At 42.9% G+C, this 13,824-nt stretch overlaps 1 protein-coding gene across 2 annotated transcripts in view; it reads right to left on the bottom strand.

Moving 5' to 3' along the window:
* Positions 1–381: 381 nt before the first annotated feature.
* Positions 382–13,824, bottom strand: part of LOC121840695 (carbonic anhydrase-related protein 10-like) — a 132,634-nt gene continuing 119,191 nt past the window's right edge. For both annotated transcript variants that reach the window (XR_006079826.1, XM_042305553.1), the window contains one exon: positions 382–1,380. Coding sequence is in view for 1 of the 2 variants with exons in the window: in XM_042305553.1 (XP_042161487.1) it covers positions 1,172–1,380 (209 nt within the window). In the remaining variant the exon portion in view is untranslated. The remainder of the gene's footprint in view (positions 1,381–13,824) is intronic.

Here is a 13,824-nt window from a genome sequence, read left to right as displayed (position 1 = left end):
TCACCCAACTTAATGTGGGAAGCTTGTGGAAGGCTACCCAAAATGTTTTACCCAAATTAAACTATTTAAAGGCAATACTACCAAATACTAATTAAGTGTACGTAAACTTCTGACCCACTGGGAATGTAATGAAAGATATACAAGCTGAAATAAATAATTCTCTCTACTATTCTTCTGACATTTCACATTCTTAAAATACAGTGGTGATCCTAACTGACCTAAGACAGGGAATTTTTACTAGGATTAAATGTCAGGAATTGTGAAAAACAGAGTTAAATGTATTTGGCTAAGGTGTATGTAAACTTCCGACTTCAACTGTAGGTCTATAACAGTTTGGGTCTAGAGTGTCTCCCCCTTTGAAGAGGGCGATGACCGCGGCGCTTTCCAATCTTTGGGGATCTCAGACGATACGAAAGAGAGGTTGAACCGGCTAGTAATAGGCGTTGCAATTGAACAGAGTATATGTGGATTACAGTCTCTCTCTCATAATCTTTATGGGTGCCCATGCCCATGTTTCCCCTGGAATGGCCCCGGGGTAACCCTGTACCAACCCCTGGCACGTAAACACACCCTCATAATAGTAATCACCTGAACATGGAACCATGAACTCTGGAGCACATCCTGTCTCCACCCATGTTCAAATGATCTGTTATTATATGGCACTGGGTGCATTGGGGTACCACACTTTGCTATTGTTGTTTCTACGCTATGGCAACTAGGAACACAAATGTCATATGGTAATTCATGAGTGTGTGTGTTGTGTTTCATGGTAATCCCTCACAAGGGATTGTGTTTTGTCCTCTGTGGTGGTAACAGATTACTGTGTGTGTGTGAAGCAATATGTATTATGGTTAAATCCTGCCAATGTAGAGTTGAATCCATGAATTAGAAAGCCATCGGGATCCTCTGTAAAGAACTCCACTGTGACAAACAGTGGGATAAAAATCAGTGAAGCGTTTAGCCAGCAACATTGATCAGGGATCCTTACATGTCATGTTGCCAAACAAACCATACAACAGCATTGTAGAACCACACAATGTTCCCCAAACAAAGCAGAAGGGAACCGACAATACAGCAACATCCATCACCTCAGCCAATAAGACTGCGTCTGAAATAACACCCTATTCTGGATTTAGAGCACTACTTTTGACCAGAGCCCAGAGTAAGTGCACTATATAGGGAATATGGTGACATTATGGACGCACCCTGAGAGTAACATTGTTGAGTGTTTATTTACCTTGCGTCCTCCCGTGTTGAGCCGGATGGGCGTGAGGAAGGGGTCAAAGATCATGTGGCTGGTCTCGATGTTGATGGGAGACTGCCTCTTCCCCACGGAGCACAGGTTCCACGCTGAGTTCACTAACCCCCAAAATGACGGCACTGCAACACACAGAGGTAGAGACAAAACGGTTAGCATGTGTTGCTAACCACAACATTTCAATAGGGCACAAAACAGTTAGCCTGTGTTGCTAACGTCAATGTTTCAATAGGGCGCAAAACAGTTAGCCTGTGTTGCTAACGTCGATGTTTCAATAGGGCACAAAACAGTTAGCCTGTGTTGCTAATGTCAATGTTTCAATAGGGCGCAAAACAGTTAGCCTGTGTTGCTAATGACGACATTTCAATAGGGCACAAAACGGCTAGCCTGTGTTGCTAAAGAGATAAGACCGGTTACAGGACAAGGTTTTGGCTCTTTGTTAGGGCTGCTCTATGGTGCTATGAAGGTGATAGTAACAATTGGTCCTATGGAAGAGCATAGATAACATGTAATACCATGTCAAGTTAGCACACATACACACAGTCCAGTTTGAATTATTGCTCTCCCTCTGTCTCTCTCTCTCTCTCTCTGCCTCTGTCGGTCTCTGTCTGTCTTTCTCTCTCTCTCTGCCTGTCTGTCTCTCTCTCCCTGCCTCTGTCTCTCTCTGCCTGTCTGTCTGTCTCGCTCTCTCTCTGCCTGTCTCTCTCTGCCTGTCTGTCTGTCTCGCTCTCTCTCTGCCTGTCTCTCTCTGCCTGCCTGCCTGCCTGCCTGCCTGCCTGCCTGCCTGTCTGTCTGTCTGTCTGTCTGTCTGTCTGTCTGTCTGTCTGTCTGTCTGTCTGTCTGTCTGTCTGTCTGTCTGTCTGTCTGTCTGTCTGTCTGTCTGTCTGCCTCTCTCTCTCTCTCTCTCTCTCTGCCTCTCTCTCTCTCTCTCTCTCTCTGCCTCTCTCTCTCTCTCTCTGCCTCTGTCTCGCTCTCTCTCTATTTTGTTCTCTCTCTGTGTGTCTCTCTATCAATTCAATTCAAAGGGCTTTATTGGTATGGCAAACATATGTTTACATTGCCAAATCAAGTGAAATGGATAATGGACAAAAGTGAAATAAACAAATACATTTTTGTTTTGCATAAACATTACACTCACAAAAGTTCCAAAGGAATAGTGACATTTCAAATGTCATATTATGGCTATAAACAGTGTTATGACCATAATAAACAGTGTTATTGCCATACTAAACCGTGTTATAATAGTGTTATAACGATGTGCAAATAGTTATAGGTTGTATTTACAATGGTGTTTGTTACACACTGGTTGCCCTTTCCTTCAAATCAAATCAAATGTTATTTGCCACATGCGCCTAATACAACAGGTGTAGACCTAACAGTGAAATGCTTACTTACAAGCCCTTAACCAACAATGCAGTTTTAAGAAAAATACCTATAAAAATAAAAGAAAGAAACAATAATTAAAGAACAGCAGTAAAATAACAATAGCGAGGCGATATACAGGGGGTTCCCCAACAAAGCATTGGTTAGTCAAGGTAATTGAGGAAATATGTACAAGTAGGTAGAGTTAGTAAAGTGGCTATTGTCATGATGTTGGCCTGGGGGGTAGGTTTATGACAGTCATAAATACCTCTTCCCCCCTTTTTCCTCTCTCTACCCTACTGAGGTTACATTTGCAAAACCCTTGGTTAACATAGAGATTCTGGGAACATCAGAAGGTGGGGGGAAATGAACTATATTCTGGTAATCCGACCAATTGTAACGGCTGTCGTGGGTTGAAGAAGGTGAGGACCAAGGTGCGGCGTGGTACGTGTTCATCTTCATTTATGAATTGAACACTGAATGAAAAAACAACAAAAGAGAATGAACGAAACCGAAACAGTTCTGTCTGGTACAGAATACAAAAACAGAAAACAACTACCCACAAAACCCAAGTGGGCAAGAGCTACCTAAGTATGGTTCTCAATCAGAGACAACGATAGACAGCTGTCCCTGATTGAGAACCATACCCGGCCAAAAACAAAGAAATACAAAAACATAGAATAAGGAACATAGAATGCACACCCTAGTCACACCCTGGCCGAACCAAAATAGAGAATAAAAGCCTCTCTATGGCCAGGGCGTGACACCAGTGGAACATATGCGGAGGTACTTAATGAATATGATGTCAGTTTGGTTGTCATCTGAGACATTCTCATCAATGATAAGATGACATAAACTCTACAGTGGAAAGTCTACACATCAGAGCTATCGGATTCACATGGAATTGTTGTTCAATTTAAATGTTTGAATATGAAATCATTCGTGATGGGATGAAATGTGATTTTAGCTTCTAAAATGTGAGATTTTCATAAGATAGGGCTCTGCTCAATCAGTGACAGGCCCCTGTGAAGGGACATGGGCTATAAAAAAAATTCAAACACGCCCTCCTCTCCCTTCCTATATAAGCCCTTGACGACAATGTAACCTCCTGTTCCGAGGACGTGAGGACGATGATCCGATGTCAGAATGTTTCAGATAATAACTACAGAACGAAGCCAACATCAGCGTGAGCTTTGGTTGCGAATGTTATGAACTTTGAACTTTTATTTACTACAGAATTGATACCTCCTAGCCGTTGAGTTAGCAACAGCAGATGCAAACGAGGGTTAGGAAGTAACAGACAGAGTATCCCGTCTATCAACCAATGACGTTACTAAAATGTAACCAATTGACAACAAGAGACATTCTTCAAAGGACTCGGTTGGGCAACACGGCCTTCCATCTACCACCAACCTACCGATGCGCAGCTCAGAGTAAATGTTTATTGCATTTTCCTTTTCCAAATGGGCGGTAATTTAGAATGCATAAGATACTGTATTTACGATAGCACAGCTTTGGCCTTAGTTCCTCAGTCTTCCCGCTCCTTCACTCAAACCCAGCCCCTTTTCTGTTGTGTAAAAAGCTGTCATATCTGTCCCGCCCGCCAGGGACGTTTTCCTTTATGACGTCATTTGTAATCAAGTTATGATTTAATTATGTGTATGTGTTATTCTGTGTGATTAGTTAGGTATTTAATAAATAAATGATTAAACTCAATTTTGTATTGCTGATTCAAATTGTTAGCCAGGGTTCGTGCAGATAACCAAGAATTTACAACTTTCAGATGAGACTGAATTAAGATGACGATTAATATTGACTGCTATTGATGTAAAATATTACTAGGTCTTTAAGAGTTTATTTGGAAGATAACAGCTCTATAAATATTATTTTTTGGTGCCCGACTCTCTAGTTAATTACATTTACATGATTAGCTCAATCAGGTAATATTAATTACAGAGAAATTGTTTTATAGAATAGCATGTCATATCACTTAATCCGTCATAGCCAAAGACACAACACTATGCATAGATAACAACAGAGAGTAGCAACAGCATAAAATAGGGGGGTGCACTGCAAATAATCTGGGTAACCATTTGGTCAGGAATCTTATAGCTTGGGGTTAGAAGATGTTTAGAAGGTTCTTAAACCTAGACTTGGCACTCGGGTACCGCTTGCCGTGAGGTAGCAGAGAGAACAGTCTATGAATAGAATGGATGGAGACATTGGCAATTTTTGGGCCTTCCTCTGACACTGCATGGTATAGAGGTCCTGGATGTCCTGTAGTGCCTCTGAGCAGTGCCATACCAGGCAGTGATGCAACCCATCAGGATGGTCTCACTGGTGCAGCTGTAGAACCTTTTGAGGATCTGAGGACCCAAATCTTTTCAGTCTCCTGAGTGGGAATTGGTTTTGTCGTGCCATCTTCACGACTGTCTTGGTGAGCTTGGACCATGTTCGTTTGTTGGTGATGTGGATGCCAAGGGACTTGGAACTCTCAACTCCACTTCAGCCCTGTCGATGAGAATGGGGAGTGCTCGGTCCTCTTTTTCCTGTAGTCCACAATCATCTCCTTTGTCTAGATCATGTTGAGGGAGAGGTTGTTGTCCTTGCATCACACGGTCAGGTCTCTGACCTCCTTCCTATAGGCTGTCTCGTCATTGTCGGTGATCAGGCCTACCACTGTTGTGTCATCGGTAAACTTAACGATGGTGTTGGAGTCCTGCCTGGCTGTGCAGTCATGAGTGAACAGGGGAGTACAGGAGGGGACTGAGCATGCAGCCCTGAGGGTTCCCTGTGTTGAGGATCAGCATGGCGGATGTGTTGTTACCTACCCTCACCACCTGGGGACGGCCCGTCAGGAAGTCTAGGATCCAGTTGCAGAGGGAGGTGCACTATGGTGTTGAATGCTGAGCTGCGGTCTTGTGAATTGTTGACCTTGCTAAAACTTCTTAGGGCTGCAATCCCGTTAACGGGATCGATATGACAACAGCCAGTGAAAGTGCAGGGTGCCAAATTCAAAACAACAGAAATCTCATAACTAAAATTCCTCAAACGTACATGTATTTTATACCGTTTTAAAGGTAATCTTGTTGTTAATCCCACCACAGTGTCCGATTTCAAATAGGCTTTACAGCGAAAACGCCACAAACGATTATGTTAGGTCACCACCAACTCACAGAAATACACAGCCATTTTTCCATCCAAAGAGAGGAGTCACAAAAAGCACAAATAGAGATAAAACTAATCACTAACCTTTGATGATCTTCATCAGATGACACTCATAGGACTTCATGTTACACAATACATGTATGTTTTGTTTGATAAAGTCCATATTTATGTAAAATAATCTCAGTATACATTGGCGAGTTACGTTCACTAGTTCCATAAACATCCGGTGATATTGCAGAGAGCCACATCATTTTACAAAAATACTCATTATAAATGTTGATGAAAATACAATTGTTGGACATGGAAATATAGATATACCTCTCCTTAGTCACTGTGGGGAAGACATCATTGATGCACTTATTGATGAAGCCAGTGAATGATGTGGTGTACTCCTCAATGCCATCGAAAGGATGTTGGTAGGATATATGTGCTTGTAGGTCGTCCACTTTATTATCGAGTGATTGTACATTGACCAGTAGTTCCTATGACAAAGGCAGATTACCCACTCATCGGCGGATCCTCACAAGGCACCCCGATCTCCTTCCATGAAACCTCTGTCTCATTCTCCAGCGAATGACGGGGATGAGGGCCTGTTCGGGTGTCTGGACTAAATCCCTCTCATCCGACTCATTAAAGAAGAATGATTTGTCCACTTTAAGGTGAGTAATCGCTGTTCTGATGTCCAGAAGCTCTTTTCGGTCATAAGAGATGGTAGCAGCAATATTATGTCCAAAATAAATTACAAACAATGTGAAAAAACAAACAAAATAAAATGGTTGATTAAGAGCCCAATAAACGGCAGCTATCTCCTATGGCGCCATCTTGGAAACAGGTCACAAATATTGCTGCAGTGATGGCACAGTGTGGTATTCCACCCAATAGGTTTTGGAGTGTATCAAAATGTAAGTTGTTTTCAAAAATGTTCTGGGTTGTGTAATCTAAGGGACATGTCTCTAATATGGTCATACATTTGGCAGGAGGTTAGGAAGTGCAGCTCAGTTTCCACTTCATTTTGTGGGCGGTGTGCACATAGCCTGTCTTCTCTTGAGAGCTAGGTCTGCCTACGGCAGCATCTCTCAATAGCAAGGCTGTGCTCACTGAGTCTACATAGTCAAAGCTATCCTTAAGTTTGGGTCCGTCACAGTGGTCGGGTATTCTGCCACTGTGTACTCTCTGTTTAGGGCCAAATAGCATTCTAGTTTGCTCTGTTTTCTTGATAATACTTTCTTTCCAATGTGTCAAGTAATTATCTTTTTCTTATCATATGATTTGGTTGGGTCTAATTGTGTTGCTGTCCTGGGGCTTTGTGAGGTTTGTTTGTGTTTGTGAACAGAGCCCCAGGACAAGCTTGCTCGGACAAATCTTCAGGTTCATCTCTCTGTAGGTGATGGCTTTGTTATGGAAGGTTTGGAAATCGCATCTCTCTCTCTCTCTCTCTCTCTCTCTCTCTAATTTAATAGAGGGGAGACATGCATCAAGGTTATGTTGGTCGAACTGGAGGAATCACACTTATTCAATTGTCTGTTTTAATTGAATATTTGCTCTACTGAGCCACAATTACTTGAAGAGGTTTCTAATAAACGTAATCACTTTGGTGGTGGGTAAAGAAAATAAAAAAAGAGATTGGGTTTCACATTATCTGACACTCTTTCTCTCTCTCTCTCTCTTTACCCACAGATGTCTTAAAAAATACTTGGCCACTGAAGACAGGAACTCACATCCTGCACAGAGGGAAGGACGTCTTCATTGTTCCTAGCATTCCAAACGGAATTACAACTCCACAAGGAAATAGAAATAGAATGTGTATTGTATTTAGTGAAACTTCTGTAATTTGTCTGAAGGAGCATGTTGTGGATGAAAAAAGATCATGTAAATTGCACAGCCCAGCCAGACAGCAAGTTATCACTAGATTCAGCCACACCACCTGCTGTCTAATACATTACAACCCACCCCTACTGTCTAATACATTACAACCCACCCAACTGTCTAATACATTACAACCCACCCCTACTGTCTAATACATTACAACCCCCTACTGTCTAATACACCACTACCCACCCCTACTGTCTAATACATTACAACCCACCCCTACTGTCTAATACACCACTACCCACCCCTACTGTCTAATACACCACAACCCACCCCTACTGTCTAATACATTACAAGCCCCCCTACTGTCTAATACACCACAACCCCTACTGTCTAATACATTACAACCCACCCCTACTGTCTAATACATTACAACCTACCCCTACTGTCTAATACACCACAACCCCTACTGTCTAATACATTACAACCCACCCCTACTGTCTAATACACCACTACCCACCCCTACTGTCTAATACATTACAACCCCTACTGTCTAATACATTACAACCCCCTACTGTCTAATACACCACAACCCCTACTGTCTAATACACCACAACCCCCCTACTGTCTAATACACCACAACCCCTACTGTCTAATACACCACAACCCCTACTGTCTAATATACCACAACCCCTACTGTCTAATACACCACAACCCCCTACTGTCTAATACATTACAACCCCCTACTGTCTAATACACCACAACCCCTACTGTCTAATACACCACAACCCCCCTACTGTCTAATATACCACAACCCCTACTGTCTAATACACCACAACCCCTACTGTCTAATACATTACAAGCCCCCTACTGTCTAATACACCACAACCCCCTACTGTCTAATACACCACAACCCCTACTGTCTAATACACCACAACCCCTACTGTCTAATACACCACAACCCCCTACTGTCTAATAAATTACAACCCCTACTGTCTAATAGACCACAACCCCTACTGTCTAATACATTACAACACCCCCTACTGTCTAATACATTACAACCCCTACTGTCTAATACATTACAACCCCTTACTGTCTAATACACCACAACCCCTACTGTCTAATACATTACAACCCCCTACTGTCTAATACACCACAACCCCCTACTGTCTAATACACCACAACCCCTACTGTCTAATACACCACAACCCCTACTGTCTAATACACCACAACCCCTACTGTCTAATACACCACAACCCAACTACTGTCTAATACACCACAACCCCCCTACTGTCTAATACACCACAACCCCTACTGTCTAATACACCACAACCCCTACTGTCTAATACACCACAACCCCTACTGTCTAATACACCACAACCCCTACTGTCTAATACACCACAACCACCCCTACTGTCTAATACATTACAACCCACCCCTACTGTCTAATAGACCACAACCCCTACTGTCTAATACATTGCAACCCCTACTGTCTAATACACCACAACCCCTACTGTCTAATACATTACAACCCCCCTACTGTCTAATACACCACTACCCCTACTGTCTAATACACCACAACCCCCCTACTGTCTAATACACCACAACCCCTACTGTCTAATACACCACTGCCCCCTACTGTCTAATACACCACTACCCCTTACTGTCTAATACACCACAACCCCTACTGTCTAATACATTACAACCCCTACTGTCTAATACATTACAACCCCCTACTGTCTAATACACCACTACCCCTACTGTCTAATACACCACAACCCCCTACTGTCTAATACACCACAACCCCTACTGTCTAATACACCACAACCTCCCCCTACTGTCTAATACACCACTACCCCTACTGTCTAATACACCACTACCCCCTTACTGTCTAATACACCACAACCCCTACTGTCTAATACATTACCCCCTACTGTCTAATACACCACAACCCCCTACTGTCTAATACACCACTACCCCTACTGTCTAATACACCACAACCCCTACTGTCTAATACACCACAACCCCCTACTGTCTAATACACCACAACCCCTACTGTCTAATACACCACTACCCCTACTGTCGAATACACCACAACCCCCCCTACTGTCTAATACACCACAACCACCCCTACTGTCTAATACACCACAACCCCTACTGTCTAATACATTACAACCCCCGCTACTGTCTAATACATTACAACCCCCCTACTGTCTAATACACCACAACCCCTACTGTCTAATACATTACAACCCCCTACTGTCTAATACATTACAACCCCTACTGTCTAATACACCACAACCCACCCTACTGTCTAATACACCACAACCCCTACTGTCTAATACACCACAACCCCCAACTGTCTAATACACCAAAACCCACCCCTACTGTCTAATACATTACAACTCACCCCTACTGTCTAATACACCACAACCCCCTACTGTCTAATACATTACAACCACCCCTACTGTCTAATACATTAGAACCCACCCTACTGTCTAATACATTACAACCCCTACTGTCTAATACATTACAACCCCCTGTCTAATACATTACAACCCCCCTACTGTCTAATACACCACAACCCCTACTGTCTAATACATTACAACCCCCCTACTGTCTAATACACCACAACCCCTACTGTCTAATACATTACAACCCCCCTACTGTCTAATACATTACAACCCCCTACTGTCTAATACATTACAACCCACCCCTACTGTCTAATACATTACAACCCCCCTACTGTCTAATACACCACAACCCCTACTGTCTAATACACCACAACCCCTACTGTCTAATACACCACAACCCCTACTGTCTAATACACCACAACCACCCCCTACTGTCTAATGCACCACAACCCCTACTGTCTAATACATTACAACCCCCCTACTGTCTAATACATTACAACCCCTACTGTCTAATACACCACAACCCCCCTACTGTCTAATACATTACAACCCCTACAGTCTAATACATTACAACCCCTACTGTCTAATACACCACAACCCACCCCTACTGTCTAATACATTACAACCCCTACTGTCTAATACACCACAACCCCCAACTGTCTAATACACCAAAACCCACCCCTACTGTCTAATACATTACAACCCCCCTACTGTCTAATACATTACAACCCCTACTGTCTAATACACCACTACCCCCCTACTGTCTAATACACCACAACCCCTACTGTCTAATACACCACAACCCCTACTGTCTAATACACCACAACCTCCCTACTGTCTAATACACCACTACCCCTACTGTCTAATACACCACAACCCCCTTACTGTCTAATACACCACAAACCCCCTACTGTCTAATACATTACAACCCCCTACTGTCTAATACACCACAACCCCTACTGTCTAATACACCACTACCCCTACTGTCTAATACACCACAACCCCTACTGTCTAATACACCACAACCCCTACTGTCTAATACACCACAACCCCTACTGTCTAATACACCACTACCCCCTACTGTCGAATACACCACAACCCCTACTGTCTAATACACCACAACCACCACTACTGTCTAATACACCACAACCCCTACTGTCTAATACATTACAACCCCGCTACTGTCTAATACATTACAACCCCTACTGTCTAATACACCACAAACCCCTACTGTCTAATACATTACAACCCCTACTGTCTAATACATTACAACCCCTACTGTCTAATACACCACAACCCACCCTACTGTCTAATACACCACAACCCCTACTGTCTAATACACCACAACCCCCTAACTGTCTAATACACCAAAACCCACCCCTACTGTCTAATACATTACAACTCACCCCTACTGTCTAATACACCACAACCCCTACTGTCTAATACATTACAACCACCCCTACTGTCTAATACATTAGAACCCACCCTACTGTCTAATACATTACAACCCCCCTACTGTCTAATACATTACAACCCCTACTGTCTAATACATTACAACCCCCTACTGTCTAATACACCACAACCCCTACTGTCTAATACATTACAACCCCCTACTGTCTAATACACCACAACCCCTACTGTCTAATACATTACAACCCCTACTGTCTAATACATTACAACCCCCCTACTGTCTAAGACATTACAACCCACCCCTACTGTCTAATACATTACAACCCCCTACTGTCTAATACACCACAACCCCTACTGTCTAATACACCACTACCCCCTACTGTCTAATACACCACAACCCCTACTGTCTAATACACCACAACCACCCCTACTGTCTAATGCACCACAACCCCTACTGTCTAATACATTACAACCCCGCTACTGTCTAATACATTACAACCCCTACTGTCTAATACATTACAACCCCTACTGTCTAATACATTACAACCCCTACAGTCTAATACATTACAACCCCTACTGTCTAATACACTACAACCCACCCCTACTGTCTAATACACTACAACCCCTACTGTCTAATACACCACAACCCCCCAACTGTCTAATACACCAAAACCCACCCCTACTGTCTAATACATTACAACCCACCCCTACTGTCTAATACACCACAACCCCTACTGTCTAATACATTACAACCACCCCTACTGTCTAATACATTAGAACCCACCCTACTGTCTAATACATTACAACCCCTACTGTCTAATACATTACAACCCCTACTGTCTAATACATTACAACCCCTACTGTCTAATACATTACAACCACCCCTACTGTCTAATACATTAGAACCCACCCTACTGTCTAATACATTACAACCCCTACTGTCTAATACATTACAACCCCCTACTGTCTAATACATTACAACCCCTACTGTCTAATACATTACAACCCCTACTGTCTAATACATTACAACCCCCTACTGTCTAATACACCACAACCCCTACTGTCTAATACATTACAACCCCCTACTGTCTAATACATTACAACCCACCCCTACTGTCTAATACATTACAACACCCCCTACTGTCTAATACATTACAACCCCTACTGTCTAATACACCACAACCCCTACTGTCTAATACACCACAACCCCTACTGTCTAATACACCACAACCCCTACTGTCTAATACACCACTACCCACCCCTACTGTCTAATACATTACAACCCACCCCTACTGTCTAATACATTACAACCCCCTACTGTCTAATACACCACAACCCCTACTGTCTAATACATTACAACCCCTACTGTCTAATACATTACAACCCCTACTGTCTAATACACCACAACCCACCCTACTGTCTAATACACCACAACCCCTACTGTCTAATACACCACAACCCCCCAACTGTCTAATACACCAAAACCCACCCCTACTGTCTAATACATTACAACTCACCCCTACTGTCTAATACACCACAACCCCTACTGTCTAATACATTACAACCACCCCTACTGTCTAATACATTAGAACCCACCCTACTGTCTAATACATTACAACCCCTACTGTCTAATACATTACAACCCCTACTGTCTAATACACCACAACCCCTACTGTCTAATACATTACAACCCCCTACTGTCTAACACACCACAACCCCTACTGTCTAATACATTACAACCCCCTACTGTCTAATACATTACAACCCCTACTGTCTAATACATTACAACCACCCCTACTGTCTAATACATTAGAACCCACCCTACTGTCTAATACATTACAACCCCCCTACTGTCTAATACATTACAACCCCTACTGTCTAATACATTACAACCCCTACTGTCTAATACACCACAACCCCTACTGTCTAATACATTACAACCCCCCTACTGTCTAATACACCAGAACCCCTACTGTCTAATACATTACAACCCCTACTGTCTAATACATTACAACCCACCCCTACTGTCTAATACATTACAACACCCCTACTGTCTAATACATTACAACCCCCTACTGTCTAATACACCCACAACCCCTACTGTCTAATACATTACAACCCCCTACTGTCTAATACATTACAACCCCTACTGTCTAATACACCACTAACCACCCCTACTGTCTAATACACCACAACCCACCCCTACTGTCTAATACATTACAACCCCTACTGTCTAATACACCACAACCCCTACTGTCTAATACATTACAACCCCTACTGTCTAATACATTACAACCCCTACTGTCTAATACACCACAACCCACCCTACTGTCTAATACACCACAACCCCTACTGTCTAATACACCACAACCCCAACTGTCTAATACACCAAAACCCACCCCT

Source organism: Oncorhynchus tshawytscha, linkage group LG24, assembly GCF_018296145.1.
Source record: "Oncorhynchus tshawytscha isolate Ot180627B linkage group LG24, Otsh_v2.0, whole genome shotgun sequence".
NCBI lineage: Eukaryota > Metazoa > Chordata > Actinopteri > Salmoniformes > Salmonidae > Oncorhynchus > Oncorhynchus tshawytscha.
This window is presented reverse-complemented; position numbering and strand designations above follow the sequence as displayed.